Below are 23,440 nucleotides of genomic sequence, written 5' to 3'. Positions count from 1 at the left end.
TATTTTTCACGCGAAGAGGAATATTGGATGAAAAATAACAAAAATTTTAAGGAATTTCTACGGAATCTCTTCCTAACATGCCATAATTTGTGTACCCATTTCCCTTACTGTCGTCCCATGTCATTGAATTTGAAAGGCCAATTTTTTATTCATTACTTTATCTCAAAAAAAAAATCAATATATTAATTCTCCTAAGAAAAACGTCCTTTCCCTATACCCTTATCCGGTTTTATATTGAGAAAATCATGATCATTATTCGCATACCTCGACAATTAAATCATCCACAAAAACGTCGGTTCGTAAAACCTCCATAAAACAATTTTCAACCAGTTTCTCTCCTCTAAAACATCTCTGAATCCTCAACAAAATCATGTTACTCAATTTCCCATGGAAAATTAAACAAAATAAACATCATAAAACTGATATTATCCACCTTGCAACAATTTACCAGCCATCAACCTCTCCCATTACACCATACAAAAGCAATTTCTAAATAATAATACTCATAAAAACAATTCAATACACCCAACATTTAGTCTCACCAACAACTAAACACTATTCAAGACGACATTTTCATATATTTATGTACAATCGTTCCGTGTCTAGTAATGCTCGAATCCTGACCATAATCGTAAGTAAACCCGATAGGTAACTACGGGTATATACTGGTGCAGGCCTCGAAGATAGGCGCATACGGTGAAAACGGATAATAAGCACAGCAAGAGACGCAGTAGCGAAGCGAATAAACGCCCAGGGATTCCGCAGTTATGTTAATGACATCCCTCCACTCCTTCCACCATTTTTTTATACCTCCAATTTTTTTTTCTCTTCATCCTCCTCCTACCCCCTTACCTCCCCGTTCTAAACCGCCTCCTCGTCCACCCCTCCCACCTCCCGCTTTCACCTCCTTATTAGCCTCTTTTATCCACTTTTTTAACATTCTTTTTCTAAAGTTCCCGAAGGTGCCCCACCCAAACGTTAAGCTACCGGTTTTCATGCCAAAAACGATTGTCGACTCCGCCCCCCAGCAGCAACAACCCCTCACAAATTGATCCGTAAAACCTGTCAATTAGAAGCGCGAATAATTCATTGCCCATAAATGATTATTTATCAGCTAATTTTCTGGAATGAGAGGGAGTTGGTGAGGGCTTTCCGATGTCATTGAATGATCATTGGGAATTTAGATGAGGAGATGAGAGGATAAATTTCGATTTACAAGATTATTATAGGGATTATCTGGTGGTGTTTTGAACTTTGTTACGACGGTGACTTTGTGGAGAAATAAAATTTTGTAAAATTGAGATTTGAATGAAGAGAAATTGCGAATAGTTGATATTCAGTGTTAGAAAATATACCATTCGATGATGAAATCAAGGACCTTGGACCTCCACCCCAATTTAAACAGGACAATGTTCTCACGGTCCACCTGAGGCAAAGACTTTTCTACCCCCCTCAGCGTCACCCCTGCACGGTTTTACATTTTGATAGAAAGAGGGTGAGAGTAAGAACCGTTGGGTGCTTTTAAATATTACAATTAAGGGCGGGAGAGGAGTCTGCAGTTAGCGATGATTTGCAAATATCATTTTTCAAATTAAGTACATCTTTGATTTAAAATCAATTCCCCATTGCAAAAGCATTGTAAAATGCTTTTGAGTCCAAAACAGATCGTTTTCTCTGCTTCTATTTCCGCAAAAAGCCAAACAACTAAAATAGCTACATCTTCACAGGACAAATACCCAGCACCTACACTCGTTGATATCCCTCCACTCTTCTCAATTTCCCAGCTTATCCCTCAAGTTATCGAGGAGGGATTTACCCACGACACTTCTGAATAAACCTGTAACCTCTTTATTATACCCAGAAGTACGTTATCGCCCTCCATAGAGATATAGTCTCCCTAACATTTATGTTTATGTCATTGGTATAGAGAATTTAGTCCTAAGTGTACCATCGTTTTCTTCCATACACTCAGCCAACCATACAGATGCAGCACTTGAATCAGAGGGGCTTTTGATACTAAGTCTGAGAGACTCGTAAGTGCGTTTTGTGTCACGTGCAATAAAATATCCATGGAGTGTATATACGGCGTTGGAAATATCCTGAAACTCTCCTTCTGATAATCGCAAACGATACCGTACCATAATCGTGCCAACTGTAGTCGACCAGTTTCTTTGGTGGCTATCTCCAATGTGAATCTGACTCCAGCATGGTCACATTATGTACAGAAAATAGCTTCGAGATTTAAATGAGTTAAAAAATATTTTTATAATAATGTGCTGTGTCCCGGAGAGTGGAGTTAATGCTGAATATTCCCTGGAGTGTGAAATTTGTTTTTAGAGGTGAGAACGAGTTTCTTGGCGTGCTGGAAGTTGATTTGGGCCTTAGTGGTCCTGTGGTGGCTGTTGGGAAAATCCTACTGGCCTGCTAAGTCCCAAGTTGACTCCAGCAGCATCCACAAAACATTGGACAAGGTAATGAATGTTATTTTCATATTTTAGGATAATATTCTGATAACGAGACGATTCGATATCGAACAAAATGGAAAATTGTCACGTCATTTTTCCGAAAATTATCAATGTAATAATGCACCTAGCGCATGTAATTTCCAGGGCTCTCACCAACAACGCAATATATTCATTCTCACAATACTCTATTCTTTCGGCCCGTCTCCGTTCAAAATTGCATCTCTCCAAGTTTTCCAATACTTTGAAAAGCAATAGATGAAATGTGATGAATATCAAATATCAAATTAAATGGCAAATAATGCCAGCACCACGATGAACGCACTCCCACCGCCCGAGGTGCCATTTCCCAAACCAAATAATAACCATAAACCAAGAAACATTGTAGCATTCCAGCACAATTACGAGGCGCCGTTAACGAGCCCGCTGGAAAGACGTTCCGATAAGCGTGAAAGACCCTGAACACACCTCAGCAGTCCTCTCTCATTTTTTTTCCCTCTCATTACCCCCGAGCCACCGTTATTTGTTTTTTTTTAATAAATAATTTGCAATTAAGGATTCGATCAGTGGTTAATCCATATATTCCAGACCAAATGGATTTATTATATTTTCATGACGTGCGCATTGATTAAAACTTTATATTATATATATGCATCCAATATGGAAAGAGGAAATAAGAAATTCCCTTCAAATGTAATGGAAAATAAGACAAAAATAATAAGAGGTGGATGGGAAAAAAAATGAGATTAAAAAATTGATTGCGAGTGGAAAGAGTGTATTCTAGTCAGATCGAATTCTCGGCGTGAAATTCGCGAGTCATCGCATCGATGCAATTCGATTTAATTGAGTTTCCCTTCGGGGTCTCACCAAACCCCACCTCAACTTTGCGCTCAATCTTATCGCAGATTCATCGATTATATGCAACACAGGTACGAGTTTAGTTAGAGTTTGAAATTGTCTATACATGTATATTTGTACCTGGAATATGCAGTACATCTCCCCTCACCAACCCCCTAGCCCCTCTATCTCTCTTCTTTTTCATCATGCTTGGGGATAGAGTGAAACCTTTACTGCTTACTATCGCGTTTAAAACAGTAATTCATCGGGATTAATCTCGAGTAAAGTATGAAGGCCTTGGTGTTGTGCTGTAGACGCGTTTGGAAACATCGTGGTGCTCGGGGAGAAGGCAATTATTAAGTAGAACTGGGATTTTATAATCGGGTAATTATGGAGAGTCTATTAGAACTTCTTGTCTTTATGTTCGGGATTTATTGATTGAGGAAATTGAGGTTTTTACGATGCTGGATTGAGAAAAAAAAATTTTCAACTTGAAAAGCAATGCAGGAGTGTGTGATAGTGAGGGAATAGTAGATTTCATCATTAGGTCCGTTAAGTATTTTTCACGGAATGTGAATTTATCATTCAAGTCAAAAGCGATCTATTTCATGCAACGAAGCGACATTAAAATCACCCTTTCGTTTAATAATTATGTGTTTTACTTTTATTCGATGAATGATCCAAATTTACCCACCAAGTCCAGAAAATGACAATTACCGGAGTCAACAGCAAATGAAAAAATAAATTGCCCGATCTATCAATCCCCTCAATATTCCATGTAAACTACTTCATGAATATCAACGAATGGAGAGAAATTACTTTACATTTTTCAATGATATTGTTCGATGGATAAAAGACGAAAAAATAAGAGGGATGCAACGTCACGCATGAGTCAAACAGCCATCGTTGAATACTACGTTAGATCGACTTGTAATTGACCGATAAACAATCGTCCGAGGCCGATTCAACTCGCCTGGTCGTTTAAACTGGACGATAGTTTATCGCTCCCCAACAGCTTCTATTGTAGATAGAAAGTATACAACCACACACTGCGCCTTGTCTATCGACTCTGTTTATTGTTATTATTTATTACTCGATTTGTATCACCCGGTGAGGCGCTTTGAAAGGAAGTGAGATAGGTGGAATATATTTTTATATTGGATGTTGTTTTATTGTTGTTGTTGTTACTCTCTTTGGATGTTTTTTACCCATTCTCCGCCCATCTACGTTCCCTCACGCTTCCTTTACGATCGCTCGTTACCGCACACTTTTCCATCCCCACAGCAATATTATTATTACAGTGTATATTCCATAGAAAACTGATCGATTCGAGAGGGAAAATAATTTGTGGATAAGTGGGGAGAGAAAATGATGGCTGAATTTTTTAGAAAAAATATTCAATTCCAACAAAACAAAAAACCTTCGCACAGGAAACTATTTTTTTTTGTGAAGATAATGGAAATAATCCAAACTTTACAAAAAGACTTCAGGTATTCGCCGAAAAAATTGCCGACGTGGGATTTTAGACGCTAAATCAGCGATTTACAACAAAAAAAATTCACAGTGATTTCTTTTGTGTAAAAAATCATACGCTGAGATCGCCAGATTCCGAACGCGATTTAATTGGGGGCGAAAAGGGTATTTTTAATAGGAGGAAATAAACATGAGTCGATTTTCTAAATGTCTCATGTTGTCGCATTATTTCTCCTGCCACGATCGGCAGGTCTTCCTCAACTAACTAATGTTGTCCAGTTTTCGTCGCTTGTTTTTTGTTTTTAACGATTAGGAATTCATCAGAAAGTTGAGGCAGAGATGGGGTTTCTATGCGGCATGTGCCTTGCCGTTCAAATAAACGCAATGCCCTTAGAAATCCCAAAAGTGTCCAACGATCTTCAACAACAATTGCATAAACTCAGACTCACTACTTTCGTCGACTGCTTATCCACCAACCGAATTCTAGGGAGGTCTATGTAGCTTCCACGTCGTGGAGTACTCGTTCCCTCGATCGCCTCATTCTGCAACGCTCTTCGACGCTCATTCTGACGATCCAAAACTCTTCTCAACATTTTGGAACGATCATTACAACACCACATTAATCACTCACAACATCAAACTCACTAATCACTCACAGAATCGAATCACTCACAACATCGAACACATAACTATGAAACGAACTAACTCGCGACTGGTTATCAATTGATAAAAACTGGATAAATTATTGTCAATTATACTTGGTCACTCAAATAATATTCTGTTTAAAAGGTAAAGTCGTGTGAACGGTTGAGGAAGCGCGGAGATACTGAGGACAGGGGACAATGGGACGATAAGAAGCCGCTCATCAAAACAAAAGCTGTAAACATAACAATGAATAGGCGATATAAAGCAAGGTAAATACCACACGGTTGAATTTATTAAGCTTCGAAAATGTTTCATTCTATTCCTTATTCTTTTGATGATTGAATAAACTGCAGGTAAAGAATTTAAAATAAATTCTTTAATTTTTTTCACTTTAATCACTTCATAAAATAGCACATTACCGCACTTGTCGAGTTATTGTCCAATTGATCCTAAGCTTTGAGCTTCGAAGAAAATATTCAAATATTCTTCCTACAGGAAAACAAAATGGCAACAAAAAAAATTACCATTTTATCTAGAATGAGGATTTAAAAGGATTTGTTTCAAGAGTAGTTTAGGAATAGGAGGATTATCAACACAAACAGATTCTCAATATTTCCTTCCAGAACTTGACAATTCACGGAAGAAAACTTTATTTTGTTAAGTATTGATTAGAAAAACTGTCAGATTTCTTTCTAGTGTACAACATCGCCACAAAAAATACTCTCGCAATTCCTTTACACCTTTCCCATGGTAATTAGACAATAAATCGTTTTATGGTATAAATGAAAAAAATTGTACGTCTCAGTTGAGCCCACTTTACAATCGAATAAGTAAAAATTGTATTAATCACTGAATAACTGAGTGTCTAACCATAATTCTGGTGTTAATTATTGTGTTAAATTTGCCTTGTTTTTCAGTGTTACTCCCAAGAGGCCTCGTCGAATGGTTTCCCGCCACCTGGCTCTGCGTCCTTCTCGTTTTCCGTGACCGCACCCTTGCCACGCTTCCGTCTTCGTTTACCTGAAGAAAAAAAAAAAGAAAACACTGGTTTATGCACTTATGTCATAACCCACGAAATTTATTAGTCGTGAATAGCTAGTTTTATGAGCCTCGGGTTTTTGTATCACATGAGAATGTTAGAATAATGCAGCGCAGTTTACACAAGAAGAACTGTCAAATTTATTTACGTTTACATGCGATAAAAAAAGAAAGCAGAGAAAAAAATGCAAAATTGCTTTCGTTTTGTGGTAATCCTCGATTGGCTATGTCGCTTTGTACAACGAGAAAGTTTTGACTGAACAAGCTAATGTGACGGCCTATAAAAAATTAATGTTTTCACTGTAAATACTTTGTTTTAAATAGTCAATGACACCTACAATGAGAAATGGAATTACACTATTATTTTTGTCATCTTAATGGAATATTATGTCATGTCTGTCAAGGGATCTTCTGTCAGTACTAGCGTCTTGTGAGGAAAAAAAATGCGAGAAAAATCAAAATAAAAAGCAATAGAAAAGAAAGAGCCAGTTTGTTGTGATTTGTTGAATTTTAAAGTTATTAATCCGCTGTCTATCACAGGCGTTTCTAATCACAGCAATTAATCGATGTCTCCCGTCGCCAGTAACGGTGATTAAGACAGTTCGAGAGAGACTCTTAACAACTCATTGAACTCAGTCCCTATTTAAAGCACAAAACGACACAGTAACACTGCATATAACAGGATAAACAACCGTCGCATTTCTCAATTAACCTTTCTCCTGCTCGCACTTAATTATTGTCTTATCTGTATCGTTTTTTTTTTGCATTCACGTTTCTTCGGGCCACTACATATTCAGTGGGGCCATAAGTGTCTTATCCAGCCCTGGGGGTTTATAGAGAAGTAGTTGGTTGTGAAGTTCGTAAAGATAAAGGTACAAAGGGATGTTGAGGAGATTGTAAGAGAGAGAAAGGATGAAGAGGAGGATGAAGAGCAGTTTGAAAAATCTCTGGGAGAAAGTCGGTTGAGTTACGAATTTTTGGGGCTTTTGGCGGTCCTGAGGATTACCTGATGCGAACTCCCAACCATCGGTGTCGGATCGGGAAGTGTTGTCTTTCACTCCAGAACTCCTGAAACAAACGTAATGGGGGCGAATGTCATTTTTACATGATCAAGAGGTCTTGATGATTCAAGTAAACCTCTTGTAAATGCTTCAGTGATACATTTCACACATATTTAAAATGTTAATTAAAAATAATTGAAGTACAGTTTTAACAATATCAATATCCCTGAGAAAAAAAATCAAAATGAAATTTCGATATGGGATTTTCTCCACAGCAAGAAAAATCTTATCCCCTCCTGAATCCATGAAAACATCATCTAAACCATTGATGACCACCTGAATAAAAAAATCACGATTTATTCCTCTCATCTCAATTTATTCCTCTCCTGCATATTTAATTGAAAAAAAAATTCCCTCTCATCTACCTCAGCAATTTCCATGTATCCAGAATATTTGCGTGAATTATGAAACCCCCCAACGTTCAACAACCTCGTCCAACGACCCGTGGAACCATGTACTTTGAACGCATAATTCAAAAAGCAATTGATCAAAACGAAAAACCGAACCCGACGGTGTGGAAATATTCAAGCGAAGACGCAACATGAAGCAACCACATCCAAAGTTGAAGCAAGCACGCTATAACTATCCCAATAGAGGAATTAACCGACAAATTATCGTTTATGAATATTCATGAAATTCACCACTGGTACTAGTGATGTTTACCGATCGCTGAAAGATGATTCGCGTGCACTCCACACAGCTACCGCTTCACATGATAGTTTATGAGCGGTTACTACAAGAGCACCGAAATTTTCGCATATTCGCGGTCCAATGTAAGGATTTCAAAAGGTCTATAAATTATAAGGATATTTTTCTTCAGTGGCCGGACAAAAAGATCTGGTAAATTTCACGGAAAAAAATTATTTTAACTAAATATCTGTTCACCACTTGTGAGGAGGAATAAAACTTCTGTAACTACTAGAAACAATGTTTTTTCATTGCCTATTCCCAGAATAATTGTGGATTCATTGTACGCAATTTAGATGATCAACGCACTGAAGTAAATGAAAATAAGTAAATAAACGGTCAGCTCTTAGGTGAAGTTGATATCAAGAGAGTCACTGGAGTAAAGAAACTAAAATGAGTGGATGAAGGCCGTGAATATAAGCTCGAGCGAGAATAATTTATTTTTCTTTTGCTCTGTGTTTTTTATTATTCTCTTTTTATTCTTTTGAAGGAGGGAAATGCAGCATGAACACCTTGAACGTTGAATTAGCGGGTTTTTCATGGTGAAGCGAATGAATAGTAGGTGGAAACGAGGGGATACCAGCGGGTTGCCAGGAGCCATAGCATCCTGCCTGCCAACATTAATTTCTCGTCACTCTTCTCTACCTTCATTGCATGTAAATCTGTCCACCAAGACTGGTGTTCTTCCTTTCATTTTTCCCTTAGCCTACCCTCTTGCGTTTATTTATACAAGAGGATGATTCGCCATTTTGCTTGAATTAATTGCAAAATTTTCGAGAAGTTTCAGAGCTGGTGCCCCGGAATTTTTTGTATTCGGAAGACGAGGTCGTCTCACATCCATCCAAAAAATGGTTGATTGTGCAAGAAGGGAGGAAAGGGAAGAACTGAATCGCTCAATTGCACATCCAAACGACGGCCATACTGGCCAGATCCAGTGAAGCCACAGCCATAACGGCTCAGTTCATGGTACTCTTGTACAAAAGTTATGTGGGTTATGCATTTAGTAACTGTATGATTTTACGGACCAAGGAGCGGTAAGAGTCACTTACCATACCTGCTCTCGTTTTACGGTATCGTCCTGGTGTACACCATTTACCCCACCACACGGCTGAACACAGCCACTGCAAGTACCACTTATCGGACCTGAGTGACGAAAAAAATACACTTGGTCTATTCCATAAACTCCGAAGAATTTCCGACAGAAAAAAAATTTCCGGACTATACTCGGAGCTCTACCCTTACGGTATATTAACATTATAACAAGCTGCACGTAAAAATTCCAGGAAACTCAGTGACATTCGGAATCGTAATTTTTCCCTGAGTTTTATTACCTTTCGGATTTTTCAATTGAAACAGATTTAAAAATCGGGGGTGAAGCCGTTGTAATAAACAATTTAAGCGCCATCGTTGTTCACTTTTTGAAAGAAAAATTATTACATATTTTATGGTGCATTTCTCGATATTCAAATTTCATAAACAACTCCGCTGACTAGAAGTAGCGCACGCCACGAGGATTAGAAAATCAACCGAAAAATTTAAACTTTACGACCAGCAATTATATCAGTGAAAAAACGTCGAGGGGATAAGTACATACCCCTAATAAAATAAAAGACGTGACAAAAGATTAAAATACGATACATATACCATGAGAAAACTTGGGCTCGTAAAGTAATATGCAAACCCACATATCTCGACTTTGCATCCACCCCTGTCATTATCTCCACTGCTCTACTTCTTCACTAACTCAACAATAACAAATCATCTCAAACAGCCTTTATATATCAAACACCCCGACACCAGCTCTGACCAGCTCTGTCACCTTCATTTTGTCTCAATCTAACCGCATAACTTGATAACTCCACTTCCTCCTTTTCCCGTCCCCCAGAGTCATCAGCACGCAATTCTCAAGACCATGTGGATCTCTCATTTGAATTCTTATCAGTGAAACCGGCCAACTCTTCAGCCTCTCGCTAATTCATGTTACCAATGAGCTTCAGCGCCTTATCACATCTAACTCACTTCCAGGGGATAATCACATTACTCATGTACGTTAAAATCTCATTTCAATATGAATATCTGTTAGCACTCAGGGAGAATTCCCGCCTTCTCAACGTCTCCAATCTGTACCACTAACATTAGGGGTTTTCTCACTTATCATCGAATTATACATTCAGATCTGTCGGGCCACAAATTCTTTCAATTGAATGGCGCGATGCAAAGTTGAGAGAAATCCAATTACCAGCGCAGAATATCACAGCGAACTCAGAAAAATAATTTCTGGATGTTGAAAATCTATACTGGGTTTTCAAGTTGAAATGACACGTCTCATACGCACGAAGATTATGTTCAATAAAAATTGGGGAACAAGTCACCTAATCCACAACAAGAAATCATTTTCCAATAGGTTTTATTGGAATAGAAGAAAAAGCGTTCACAACATTGAGTAAATTCCCAGATTGATCCCTCAACGAAGAACGAAATTGTTACGTAATTTTTTCCGTAGAAGGAAAATTTCCCAGAAAATTCCCGACTGATTACCTCGGTGGTGATTTCTACTTTTTGGTTCCTAAAATTTCTGAGAATGTCAACGGAACAAATAAATTAAATTTACAGAACTGGATTTTACAAAAAAGTGATAAACTTTATCTCTGAGTTCACTTTGCTTGCGGATTATGTTTTTTGTAGAACTTTTTGCCCACATAAGGGATTCGACACTCGCATAGTGGGCATTCAACGTCGTTGAATGAATTAATTAATGTAGTGTCCGATTGTAGGTGTATCTCCGAAATTCATGAGCATTTTCGTAGCAAAAGGAGAAGGAAATCCGGCGCATTAATGATTGCTGGTTATTAAGCATCAGCGATAAGAAGAGAGTATGGCCAAAGGCGAAAGGTAGAAGGCGCGGTGGCAAGAGATTTCCATGCATAATGTGAATATGTACAAGTTGGAACTGAGTATCTGTCTCTGTCTGTAAACCTCAAAGTGTATTACATACGTATATTGGAGGTAGGTATATGTGGACGGGATTTTGCACTGCAGCTGCTGGTTGCCACATACACTGGTGGATCTCGGGCTACGCCCTAGGGATTGCGCGTAATGAGTTCTACACGGTTTGAATACTTTTAACTTTCTAGCTTTCATGCTTTTGTAAATTTTTCAACGCTATTGGACTTTTATTTCACGCAAGAAAGATCTCAGCGATGAGCAGTAGTGAGGAGTGAAATGTTCATAAAATAAAAACCAACGTTATTTCCCACATCTTTGATGGTAATTTTCCAACATGTCGGGATGAAGTATTAAAAAAAGTCTGAATAAAATAAAATTTTGTTTCACATAATGGAATCAATTAAAAATTCAAGCAGGTCTTCAGGCACATGAAGAAACCTCTTTGCAAACCATGTAATTAGCGAATAAAGGACAAATGGGTAATTATTGAGGTCACTTTATAGTTAATAGCAGATACACTCAAACGATTTTCCCACTTATTCTGTACTAAATCGAGAATTGTTGGATCTCTAGAATTGTTCCCGATTTATCCCACGCTCTCGCACATTATTTTTCTCCAGGCGTTTTGTTTATGTTTCTCGATGATCTTGCATGGAAAAATCGCTGATGGGAGAAGGAAAGACGGAAAGGGCGTGAGTTGTTTTATCGTTGAAAGCTTAAGGGGTTACATGGGTTTCACGGTTTCAAAAAATCGATTTTTTTTTTTTTGTCTAATTAAATTCTATAACATCTCTAGAATATTGTCCTAAATTTTCAAATTGATCCGAGTAATAGTTTCGGAGATACAGCCCTGAAAAGACGGACGCTCCAGGTCAGGTAATTCAAAGTGTCTAGAGCCGTTTAAAGTGTCTAGAGCCGTTTAAAGTGTCTAGAGCCCAGATAAGCCAGAGTTCGTCATCGACAGGAGCAAAAGGATGCCCTGGACATTGCAGCTGCAGCAGGTTCTCTACTTTATGGCCCAGGAATCGACGATTCAATGTAAGTTGAAAAAAAAAATTTTTTCCCCACTCTTATTGTCTCCAAAACTTTGAACGCGTTTTTCTCAAAACTATGTTTTCAAAGTCGGTTGTCAAGATTTCTCGCGAACTACTCAACCGATCTTAATGAAATTTTACACAAGTCTTCGAGATATTATTTACAAGGTCTTGAACGAAGGATTTTTTTTTTTTTTAATTACAACTATTTAAAAATTGAAAAATTTCGAGAAATTTTCATCAAAATTTGCATTTTTTTATAAAAATGTCTGCCAAAAATCGAATTTTCATTTTTTTTTTTTTTCCTTCGTCCAATACCTAGTTTATTGTCTTTACTAAAACACGAATTTTTTCCGTTCATTTCAGATAATCCTGAAAGAAGTTCTGCTGACAACGCGGAGGCACCTTTTTTCCGAGGGACTGCCGGAAATGGCGTCGTAATGGCCGCCATCTTGATATTTTTTTTTGAAAATTTCACAAAATGTTTATTAAATATGTATCTTTTAAATCATAAAAAGTTTCATCTAAATATTTCATTTTTTACATGCAAAAAAAATTATTGAAAAAAGGCCGTTTTTTGCCCGACGAAACCCATGTAACCCCTTAATAAACCGTTGTCAATGGGGTATAAATGGTTATTCGAAATTGATAAATGAATTCCCACTGGCCGTAATGAATTTAGTTTTCATGAGAATGAGGGGTTGTCGTCGACCAGTACATTAGTTCGAAAGATATTTTCAAATTTGCATTCAAAAAATCCCAAATCCTTAGCTGATACAATCCACTCAAAATACCCCCGACTTTGTTGCATTCAATCAAATTTTTCATAGATATTTCTTCGGAAATTTTTCCCCCATCTGATCATGTTAAGGAAAACAAAATAATTTTCACAAAATCCTCGGCTTGCTCACTCTCCTGCTGTTTATAATTCTACCGCTGGATAATTCAAGGGGATTAAGGATTGTGAGATTCGTTGAATTGTTCTGGATTTATCTCACGCTTTGATTGTCCATAATTACGAAGGCACGTGGGTGTATCATTAACACAATGTGTGACTTTCTGACCTATTCTAATCTGCAACAAACACCATCGACTATTCACTATTTTTGCAACATTTTATTTTCTCTTTGGTTTAATGTTTCATTGGCAAGGGGTTTGTGTATGCATTTAGACAAATGTAGTGAGGCACGCGCATTTGACTCGCTCGTTAAATGAAAAACCCACTAACGCCTAGGACGTAACAAACGCCTTGGTCCAATCGACACTGATTGCAGTTGCGATCCGGGATGTTACGGACTCGTTAAAGATCATGGTACACGAATAAATTTTCAGGGTAACAGTGCCTATGCTATTGATGATATCCGTACGAAGGAAAAATTGCTGTGAATATGTCGTAGGGGAATGTGAGAATTATTTTAGAGTAATTGCAATTTTGTGTTTCATTCATTAAATTTTTTAATGGGGGAAAATTATTCACGGAAATTATTTGTCAACGCTTCAAGTCTATTTTTCCAAGTATATTTACCTCCTACAAGTGAATGTATATAAATATTTGCATAAGACATGCTGATGCCAAGTAAATTTTCTTGTAGTTAGTAAATATACTCAGCAAGATCAATTTTTTCTCATGCAACTGAAAAAATATTTGTTTTTGTTTCTTTTCGCCCGCTCAACTATTTCCATACAAAATCACCTCCAACTTCCTCCTTATTTTTTTATTGTCATTGTTGTTAGTACGCGAACGAGGTATTTATTGTTATCCTTTCCTCATTTATTTCGCCCCAAAGCTTTCTAATAAAGTCATTTATTATTTAACGAGACTCGTACTCTATAATCTATTAGACTCAATTTATCAATCCCCCAACCCTTCGACTACCATAAAAAAATAAAAAAAACCTATGATACACACCACTTTCCCCACTGAACCACTCAGTTCTACCTATATTCCAATTCTGTTTCAAGGTGCCAATGATTGAGTGAATTATCATATTCCCCATTCCAAAATAATGAAGGGAAAAAATTAAAAGAACATAAAAAACACCAAAGACGGCAATGAGAGCGCCAGACAGGAGGCCCATCATTCCCAAGACTAATTAGGAATACTTTTGTACCTCAAGGATATGAATAATAAAGAAGATACATTAATGCTCGAGTTCCAACTCGTAGCCGGTATCAGTGAAACGTCGTGTGTCCAATCGCGTGTGACTCATTCTCGTGTACTCGTCTCTCCTCAAGTCGACATTTGCATTCCAGTGTATGCTCTTTATTTTCTCTCTCACTTCCATTTAAATGTGTTACAGAACGTTATTCCAATGGCATGTTGCATTATTCTAATCAAGCTAAGTTAAAAAATTTAACCCGAGGTTTTACCATTTTGTTTTTTTGTTTATTCACACGTGCAATATGTCGGCTCGTTTGTAGCCGTAATGAGTACGATAATTGGGTGCACACGTTTGATAATTTAAATTATTCGGCGATTCAAAGGAGGTGCTTTGAATGGTAAATAGAAAAAACAGGTTAGAGGTGAGAGATTTGAACGATCTCCTTCATGTGAGTTTTTATGGGATTTATCGTCAGTACAATGGTGTTGATTATCACGTGTACATGTTCCACCTGGAATCAACTAACTAAATTTTATGGATTCATTAACGAACAATTAGCATCAAGAATTCAATCATTCTGATCGGTACCGAGACTTTCAGAATAGAATCAGAATTGACTCTCATTAGATGCAAATAAAGTCTTGAATTGATATTACGCTGAACTTTACCAAGCCCTAATCGAGAATAATTTGAAAAAATATGTCACTGTAATCAAAAAATTTTGATCAGTATTGCATTTAAAATTCATTGAAGCCCAGTCCAACTGAGCTATTATCCCGCAATCATCGCTATAATTTACAATGCGAATGTGACTCAATTCCCTGTCACTACTTCAGTAAAAGAAGAAATACTACGGTTGTTGCTAATTTAATCGGAGAACTTGTAAGATAGCAACAATGACAGGCAAAAGAACTCCACATACAGATGCAACGCGATCGGCAAAGGCAGACACAGAGGTGAGGTTACTTTTGTATCAAACTTCCTGGTTCGGGTGATGATGCAATGTAAGCAAGCGTGAGATCAACAGGAGTAGTCCAACCTTTGCATGGAATTTCTGACACCACCTTCCAACGTGAAGTTTCGATAGTTTTGCTCGCAGCAGTATTTAGTGAATATTTATTCCCAAAAAAGCCTCCAATTTTTTTTATTGTAAAACTGTACAAAACATGCCAGATTGGCCTACGTGGGCTAGTGTATTTTTCTAATGATAGCAAGACAGCAAAGTTGAAAATTGGCAAAATCATAAACCGTGCGTTTACGAAACCTAGAATAGAATTCGAAAACCAAACACTGGTGCACAAACATGAACGCCACACGTGAAATAAATCATTGAAGATGAGGGTATATATAGGGGAAAGCGTCAGAATGCTTCACTTCTTATCCGGGTCTCGAACCGAGTAATACTGAGTTCACCCTGAACATGTGAGTAAAATTTCTAATTTTCTAAATTAATCATAAATCAAATATTTTCGTAGTGACATTCCAATGAAGTTAGAACGAAATTTCGCAACAAAATGTCTGATCCTGATTTACTGATCAAACTCCATCGGTCTAACTTCTAGATCTCAGAAAAGCTCAATCTACAAAGATGTGGTACATAATCCTCCTCATCGGAGCCTTCACCGTGGACTACATATCGGCAGAGGAAATTGAACACGGAAACTATCTCCTGAACATCGACGATGGGATTCTACGATCCATAAAGGCTACGAATAATACACCCCATCTTGACCTGTCCGGTTTGAAGCTGAAAAAAATTGAGGAAAAAGTCTTTGACAATTTATCAGGAGTACAAAGATTGAATCTCGATAATAATCAACTCGAGAATCTTCCGGCTCTAATTTTCTCCAAACTGGATCAACTGGAAACATTATCGCTGGCTGATAATAAGATTTCTGAATTGGAAGACAATATTTTTGTAGGGTTGGATAAACTGAAATGTCTGAACGTGTCAAATAACGCCTTTAGGCAACTGGAAGATGGAGTTTTCTATGGGCTCACGAAATCTGTGGACGTCATAACTGAAGGGAACGCATTACACAGTATTTCAACACGCGTTTTCATGGATCCGGCTAGTCGTGAGCCATATAAGGAGAGGATGGAACCACCACGTCGGACTGAATTACCAGAGGAGCCCACAACAACGGAAATCCCCCCGGTGTTGGATGCAAATTTACTAGTAAAAATATGTAAAACTGCTGATGGCATAGTGAACTCAGTGGAGGAACGAAAAAAGGATGAGGCACTTGCTGACTGCACATCTGCCGTTGTCAACCATGAAGAACGAGAGTTAAGTCTCTCAGGGTTGGGCCTCAAAAAATTCCAAAAAGACTGGTACAAACTATCCGCCTTTCCCTTTCTTTCAATCGACTTCAGCGAGAATGACATAACTGATATCACACCAGAGCTCCTGAACGACCTGCCAAAAGGATTGACTGAAGTTTATCTTCGGAAGAATAAAATTCAGACTATCAAGAAAGATGTGATCGCGAACGACCATCTGAAGACCATTGTCATCGCCGACAATTTCATTTCTACAATTGAAGATGGGGCTTTGGAAAAAACTAAACTGACCAATCTTGCAGCATCGACGAACCGTCTGAAAAGCCTATCTTTTGCAAAAACCCTACCATCGACTCTCCAGGTGTTGACAGCCAACCAAAACGCTATCGACGACATTCCTGAAGACTCTATGAAGAATTTAAAGGATCTCCTTTATGTCAATCTTGCGTTTAATAATGTATCCGATCTACCAGCGAATGCACTTCGAGATTTAAAGAATCTGAATACTCTCGATCTGTCCTACAACCAACTGAGTGAAATTCATCCCGGAACTTTTGAAGACCTTGAAAAATTAATCACCCTTCGTCTTGCCCACAATGGCATCGTTACAGTGAATTTCGGATGCTTTAGAGGTTTGAACGTGATAAAATCCCTTCACCTGAATAACAATAAAATTAAAAAGATCTCCAGAGATTCATTTTCCGATTTAACGGGAAAACTGGGAGTTTTTATATACCTCTACGAAAATGAGATCGAAATTATTGAAGAAGGAAGTTTCACAGATGTCGCAGTACTCAATCTGTTTCTGCACGATAACAAAATTGCCACAATTCCACCGGGTGCATTCAATGCATCTCTACTTACGAGTCTTTATTTGGAGAATAATATGTTTACAACGATTGACGGAGATTCATTTTCCGGTCTGCCGCATTTATTGAAACTTAGGTTGAGCGGTAACAAAATAACGAGCATCAAGAAAGGTGCAGCTAAGAATCTGGGAAATTTGCAAGAGCTTGATATATCTAACAATCCCCTCGAACGTCTTGAGAATGGTGCACTATACGGATTGGGAACACAGAGTGGTTTTGTATCCATTGCTGATACACCTATCAAAATCCTCCAAGGCGGAGCGTTTGCGGATGTTTAGAATTCATTGATCTCATTTGACTGCAGAATGTAAGAACGTTATTTGTTAAATTTTTTATAGTCACTATTTCATATCGATGTACGGCACTGCTTAACGGAAATATAAAACTTCATTCACAACGGCCTGAATTAATACTGTATCCTCAAAAAATATTAGATCGTTGTACAGCTTTCCCCATTTTATGTGATGAAAAATAGAAAAAAACCGGACCAATCGAAATTTGCAATCAATGAGTGGATAATAATAAAATTCGTTGTATTATTTATCCTGCCCTCCCCTGGGTTCCATTTTTCACACCTTTCCCAAAGAAATAAATGGAGAATAAACTTGAGTAAAAATGTCAGTACAAGTGTTAGCTAGTACCCTGAATATCTAAAGAAGAGATCTAACAAACCGCTTCAGCAACATCATAAAGAAGTCGCTTGCAACTACACTAGTGTCGACAGTTCAATTTCTGTTAAAACTAAGTAAATGCGTTGGTGGCCGTTTGGCCACTAAATCGAAATTCATAAAAATCACATTTTTACCATCAACGAACTTAAATATACAAAGAGATAAAAATGAATTGAAATAAAAATTCACCTGTAACGAGTCAGAGTAAGAGCATTAACTCCTTGCGATTTCTACTATGCAAATGCTGGTACATGTACAGGAAATAAGAAGGTATATAACCTCAGGTTAGCAAATAATGGTGAACTTATTATCGCGATTCCCAACTAAGACATTCGGACAAGTAAAGGCTAGTTGTCTGAACAATTTTCCTTGTCAATTTGTTTAGGAGAGAACAAAATGGAAAAGGAAGGAAGAGAATTGAGTCTTTCTCTACTGCAAAAATCGGACTGCAAGTATAAATTGTACCTAATCGTGACGAATGAATGAACAGAGAAAGAGGGAGAGAGAGAATAAGGATGTGATTTACATATTTGAATACTCTCATCAATAAAATCTAAGAATAGAAAAAAATTGAGGGGGTAGAAGAAAACGTTCGATCGATTCATGCCCTTTGATAAATCGATAATCAAGTTCATGTTCACGGCATCTCCATAAATTAGGATAAACATTCCCAAAAATCCCGTTCGCCCAACTAACTTTCATTAGGAAGATTTGTATCGCTCTGTGGCAATTACCAAAATGCGGAATCGGGAAATCATGTCCATAGGAAATGGTTAAGATATAATTTTCTTTTGATATCAAACTTCAAACTTTGCGCAATAATTTTTAATACGATTTTCAACGGATGACGAACGTACCCCTTTGCGAAGCCATCCCTAGTTTATTTACGCGATTGATGCATATTTAATGAACATTTCACACGCAATTTGAGTCGATCAAGCTGATATTTCCATCGTTTTGCAACTGCGTGAATACAAAAGAAATTCCGAGGGAATTATCATTTTGAGATCAATCGCTCCCAAGATCAATTATCGAGAACCACTTTCCATGGGAAATTTTCTCGACGATAAAAAGTGGAATAGATAAATTACAGCTGATCGCGAAGAAGCGTGAGGGGAAGAGGATGAGATTTTCTTTCTCTCTATTGAAGTACTTACATCAATAAAATTCAGATTGATTGACTTACTCCGTTGGTGGTTGTTTCCGTTTACGATCGACCTCTGTATTATTATCTTTGATTGACTCGGTTGATGCCTGATGCCTCGTGTACGTTTGAATCTGACAGTCACCGAGTTGACCGTTTTTCTTGACTTTCTTCCTGAGACCGGGGGCCTGTTCACGACGATTTAAACCCACGTAGGCTGTTGTATCTGATAGCCATGATACATACACACCACCTGCCGGAAAATTAAATGGAATTATAGGTTTTTTCTCTGATGAAATGATGAATTTTTTTTATGCTAATAGTAATGGACCCGTGGAGTGGTTGTCAAGTATTATTATACGTTGTAGAGGGAAAGTGTAGCAATCTCAAGAAACTATTTTTTAAGAATACTCAACGGATAATGTGGATTTCAGTAGCGCTGCGCTAAAAATGGTGTTTCAATTTATTTTACAGGTGAATTTTCCGGGAAATATCTTCGAAGCACTAGACGACAGCGGTGTATTTATAAATAATTTCCTAGTAGACTAGAATAAATTTAGCACAAAAAAAGAATTTATGAAATTTTCATCCAAGTCTTGATTGAGAATTCGCGATATTTTGGTCAATTAAGTTATAACTATGATATCGTGTTTCTTAACGATAGGGAGTATTGAGAAATTATTTTTGGTTAGAGCGTCTCATGATACTCACCCCAGGGATTGAAAGTTTGAGACAAATTACTGAGCTTCCAATGTTTCGGGAATGTTACATGGAACACATGATCTCGGTTGGGGTTTGCTGTAAAAATAAGGAATTGAATAAATTAGAAATCTTCGAAAGGTGAAAAATATTAACTATATAGAATATTGTTTCTCCTGCTACTTACGATCGGCCCCAACCAGATTAATGTAGGGAAAGTCCTTCAGTCTCACTATTAGCAATCTGAAAGACGAAAAAATCCGTCAAGTAGCTTTTCTCAATGCCTTCAATATTGCAAATTATGTCTCAAAGAGTGTTAAATTCATGAATTTACAGCCTAGCGGAATCGTTAGATTAATGCCATTAACAATAACGAAATTAGAGTACTCCCAGAGGCTTCATTGAGTAAATTCAATAAGTTTGTACTCACTTATTTATAAAAGGATGGAGTAATTCTGAGTCTGGTAGTACAGTATGTACTTTTGTAGTCTGTTGAGATCCTAGATAATTTGCCATAGCCACAAAACACAATCCAGTGGCATAAGCATCGAACCCAGCCTCATGATAAACCGCGTCGCCCTTCGTATAGCTTCTGTTGTCAATCGCGGTTATTTCAGGCACTGAGAAGGGATCCTTGTTCACCGTTTCCAGCATGTGATTGAGTATCGACGATGGGATCAGGTCTTTGAATGGTGCTCGAGAAGAAATAACCTTTGTGTCTATTAATTTTGGGAATAACCCGTGAATGAGAGATTTGAATTCTGAGTAACTTTCTGGAAGAGGTCCGAAGAACTGATGGACTATGTGACAGAGATCCAGAAGCATATTGTGGCCCACTATCAATTTTTCCTTGAAGAAAAAATGAGTTGAAGAAAAAAATGATCTCGGTATAGAATTACATATGTTGTGAGATTACAACGATTAAGCTGTTTATCTAACTGTTGGACCACTATTATTACATCAATGCCAGTTACTCTAATTTAATTACAGTTTTTCGAATGCATGAAAGAGCGATATCATTTTTTAAAAGGAGTCGAAAAGGGTGTAGAACTTGACTATGAAATTATCAGTAATTTTTCGATAGTAAAATTCATCCTATAACAAAGTATTGCGAATAACATGATGTGTTGAAAATATTTTGAGAATATTTTATGAATTAGTGTTTCGAATTTGTTTGAGGATATTGGCCCCTGTGATGCTCATGTGAGCTGAATAAAGCGAATACTTACTGAGTCTGCAATTTTTCTGAGTAATGCACTGAGTCCCACCGCTTCCTTTATCTCCATTCGCTCCTTCTTCTGTCGTTCCTTCTCCTTTTTCTCTTCTTCTTCCTTCGACCCCATCCTGTACACCACCAAGTTTTGAGATCCTCCCTCTACTCTACTCTCAAGACGGATTTTCTTCGGCCATCTTTGTCTGACTTCTTGGTGCGCTAATCTTCTTATGTAACCATTGCATCGTTCAATCACGAGCTCCTCGGCTTCCGATTTGAGGAATTCATCGATTCTTTTACTGAGAACGGAACAAAATGGAAATTAGGAAACGATCAACTCTGTTCATGATATATCAAAAGCACTTTTAAGGCCCTTTGTGGTAATTGAGGATATTCGATGTCTATTTTCATTGATCGAAGGCCTTCAAATTCCATTGCAGTTTCTCTTCAATAATATTGTAACTTACCAAATTTCACTGATCTGAGGCTTGTCTTCCTCCGATATCGAAATCATGTCGAGTCCCTCCCCCCTGATCTTCTGCTTCTCTTCATATCGTTTGACCAACTTGTCCTCCTCTATTGACGTTAAATAGGGAATCCCCTTCGTGAACAATTTATTAAAATCAAATCCCTGACGAGCTAAGAATGCTATACTCGATGCTTGACACATGAAGCGACAATCCGGAGCTGTTCTGTTCAAAGGATGAGGGAAAACGTAGAAGTTGTACGTTCTCTGACTGTACCTGAAAAACATTTTTCAAAACCGAATTAATAAGAACTCAAAGACTTTGCAAACCATTTTTTTACCCTCTCTTCGCTCTTTTTCTCTTCTTTTATTCCTTTTCCTTGTGTGCTTTTTTGGCTTGTAAGAGGTGACTTAAATAACCTAAATCACCTAATCCTAATTTAAATAGCCTAACCCTCACCTCATCATGTATAAACCCCTCCATACGTAATCCCAATTCCGATCGACATAATTGAAATAAGATGTCGGATGTTCAACGACAAAAGCCAAAAACATTTAATTCCAAAACAAACAAATAACCAAAGTCCTTGAACATTCTCAACTTGATAATTCTGTGCCGGCCGGTGTGTAGCGTATAAAATTGTAGGTTTTCTCCATCAATTCATTGAACCTCCTGTTAATACAAATACTCACTTGTTCGTTGCAACATCATGAGTAAACACAGAGAGTCCAAACTGTACAAGTAGAAAATCCATGCAGCCGGATCTCAACTTGACGTAGTATTGAGCAGGTGTATCGAAAGGTTTACCCTCCGGCCCAGAATTCAGCCCGGTAAATTCGCTATCAATCCCCAGGAATGTAGCTTTTGGAAGAACATCATCAAGCTCCTGAAGAACGTCTTGAAAATCTTCAACAAGAGACATTCAGGTTATTATTTGTCCGATAAATGATACAAACGTCCATAAAACCTCAAAAAATACTTCATTGTCTCAAAAAAATGTTTTTGACTTACTCTCACGAGTCACCTCCATAATAATCACAATAAACCTGTACTATCAGTTCAATATCATTCCCAATGCGTTACACTCACCAAAAACAACAAGGGGCACGATTGTTTATACGAACAAAACGTAAATACAACCGACAAAGGAGAAATAATTGCCGGACACTGAAGTGGACCACGAACCATTCTTCGTAATGATACGTAGGACGCTAGTGACATCTCTGGAACAAAGGTCTTATTAAAAGTTTCGTGATAAAACAGTTGGCGTCACCAACAATTTTTCAACGAATACTTCCAAATTTGTGAAAAACCCCAAAATATATGCAAGATAATCTCTCGTGAAGTCCTATAAATATTGTAAAAAAGTTAGTTCGAAGGGAAATACTTGAAAAATAATTAATTGCGTTCGTTTTTAATACTTCACACCTTTGATGGCGTCATCAGACGTTACGGCTATTTTCATTCGTTGTTTCAGATGAGAATAAAGTTATTTAGAGCGTCAATTGCACAATCATCACAAAGGCCCATAAATCTGCCTTCATTAAACACAAAATAGGTCGCAATTTTCTTTTGGCGTTTGGAAATAGAGCATCATCAGCTTACCTTTTTCCGCCCCCCACGCGTCCTCCTTCACTGGCACAGGTGTCCTATCGGTAAGCCAGTTTTCATCGCCATCTTCGTCAGTCGCTTAGTCGGTAACAGGGACGTGAAAAGTGAACGCTCGGTGGTTGCGTCCATTCGCATGAATCAGTCGACAGTGATAGTTTCTGCGTAACGGATTCGGGTGCTTCGAATTCACTTCCATAT

At 37.7% G+C, this 23,440-nt stretch overlaps 3 protein-coding genes and 2 long non-coding RNA genes across 17 annotated transcripts in view; 3 read left to right on the top strand and 2 right to left on the bottom strand.

The window, feature by feature from the left end:
* The window catches only part of LOC135163535 (protein cortex-like), a 64,935-nt gene extending 59,347 nt beyond the window's left edge, over nt 1-5,588 (bottom strand). For all 5 annotated transcript variants that reach the window (XR_010299136.1, XR_010299134.1, XR_010299135.1 and 2 more), the window contains exon 1: nt 5,222-5,588. Coding sequence is in view for 2 of the 5 variants with exons in the window: in XM_064123047.1 (XP_063979117.1) it covers nt 5,222-5,392 (171 nt within the window). In the remaining 3 variants the exon portion in view is untranslated. The remainder of the gene's footprint in view (nt 1-5,221) is intronic.
* LOC135163672 (uncharacterized) overlaps nt 1-5,686 on the top strand; it is a 48,077-nt gene extending 42,391 nt beyond the window's left edge. Inside the window, exon 3 of the long non-coding RNA XR_010299171.1 lies at nt 5,562-5,686. This is a non-coding gene — a long non-coding RNA (uncharacterized LOC135163672). The remainder of the gene's footprint in view (nt 1-5,561) is intronic.
* A 334-nt stretch (nt 5,687-6,020) lies between these two features.
* On the bottom strand, nt 6,021-23,372 carry LOC135163484 (poly(A)-specific ribonuclease PARN-like). 9 transcript variants are annotated; one of them, XM_064122966.1, is made up of 11 exons: nt 22,643-23,186; nt 22,324-22,537; nt 21,632-21,907; nt 21,181-21,463; nt 20,382-20,800; nt 20,139-20,194; nt 19,964-20,050; nt 19,295-19,505; nt 9,253-9,346; nt 7,462-7,523; nt 6,021-6,437 (listed from the first exon to the last, which is right to left on the bottom strand). In XM_064122966.1, the coding sequence occupies exons 1-11, from the start codon at nt 22,659-22,661 to the stop codon at nt 6,434-6,436; spliced, it is 1,725 nt and encodes a 574-aa protein (XP_063979036.1). In that variant the 5' UTR covers nt 22,662-23,186; the 3' UTR covers nt 6,021-6,433. The 9 variants fall into 9 exon arrangements, 8 of the variants coding, with proteins under 8 accessions (XP_063979036.1, XP_063979026.1, XP_063979064.1 ...); XM_064122956.1 differs by lacking the exon at nt 9,253-9,346; XR_010299133.1 differs by lacking the exon at nt 9,253-9,346 and having other exon boundaries at nt 6,359-6,437; nt 19,266-19,505.
* On the top strand, nt 11,866-12,773 carry LOC135163671 (uncharacterized). Its single transcript, XR_010299170.1, has 2 exons — nt 11,866-12,187; nt 12,550-12,773. It is a non-coding gene; the product is annotated as an uncharacterized LOC135163671 (long non-coding RNA).
* On the top strand, nt 15,309-17,980 carry LOC135163519 (protein artichoke-like). Its single transcript, XM_064123001.1, has 2 exons — nt 15,309-15,707; nt 15,848-17,980. Exon 2 carries the CDS (start codon nt 15,874-15,876, stop codon nt 17,713-17,715), a length of 1,842 nt encoding a protein of 613 aa, XP_063979071.1. The 5' UTR covers nt 15,309-15,707; nt 15,848-15,873; the 3' UTR covers nt 17,716-17,980.
* Nucleotides 23,373-23,440: the final 68 nt, after the last annotated feature.

Source organism: Diachasmimorpha longicaudata, chromosome 1, assembly GCF_034640455.1.
Source record: "Diachasmimorpha longicaudata isolate KC_UGA_2023 chromosome 1, iyDiaLong2, whole genome shotgun sequence".
NCBI lineage: Eukaryota > Metazoa > Arthropoda > Insecta > Hymenoptera > Braconidae > Diachasmimorpha > Diachasmimorpha longicaudata.
The sequence above is the reverse complement of the archived record's forward strand: the minus strand, read 5'-3'. Positions and strand labels throughout refer to the sequence as shown.

Excerpts from the sequence above, each read along its gene's own strand:
- LOC135163519 (XM_064123001.1), top strand. The coding sequence starts at position 15,874 with ATGTGGTACATAATCCTCCTCATCGGAGCCTTCACCGTGGACTACATA.
- LOC135163484 (XM_064122947.1), bottom strand. Across the intron at positions 21,908-22,323 it reads CATGATGTTGCAACGAACAA|GTACAGTCAGAGAACGTACA; the intron begins GTGAGTATTTGT and ends AATGTTTTTCAG. Across the intron at positions 19,506-19,963 it reads TCAAACTTTCAATCCCTGGG|GTGGTGTGTATGTATCATGG; the intron begins GTGAGTATCATG and ends ATTTTCCGGCAG.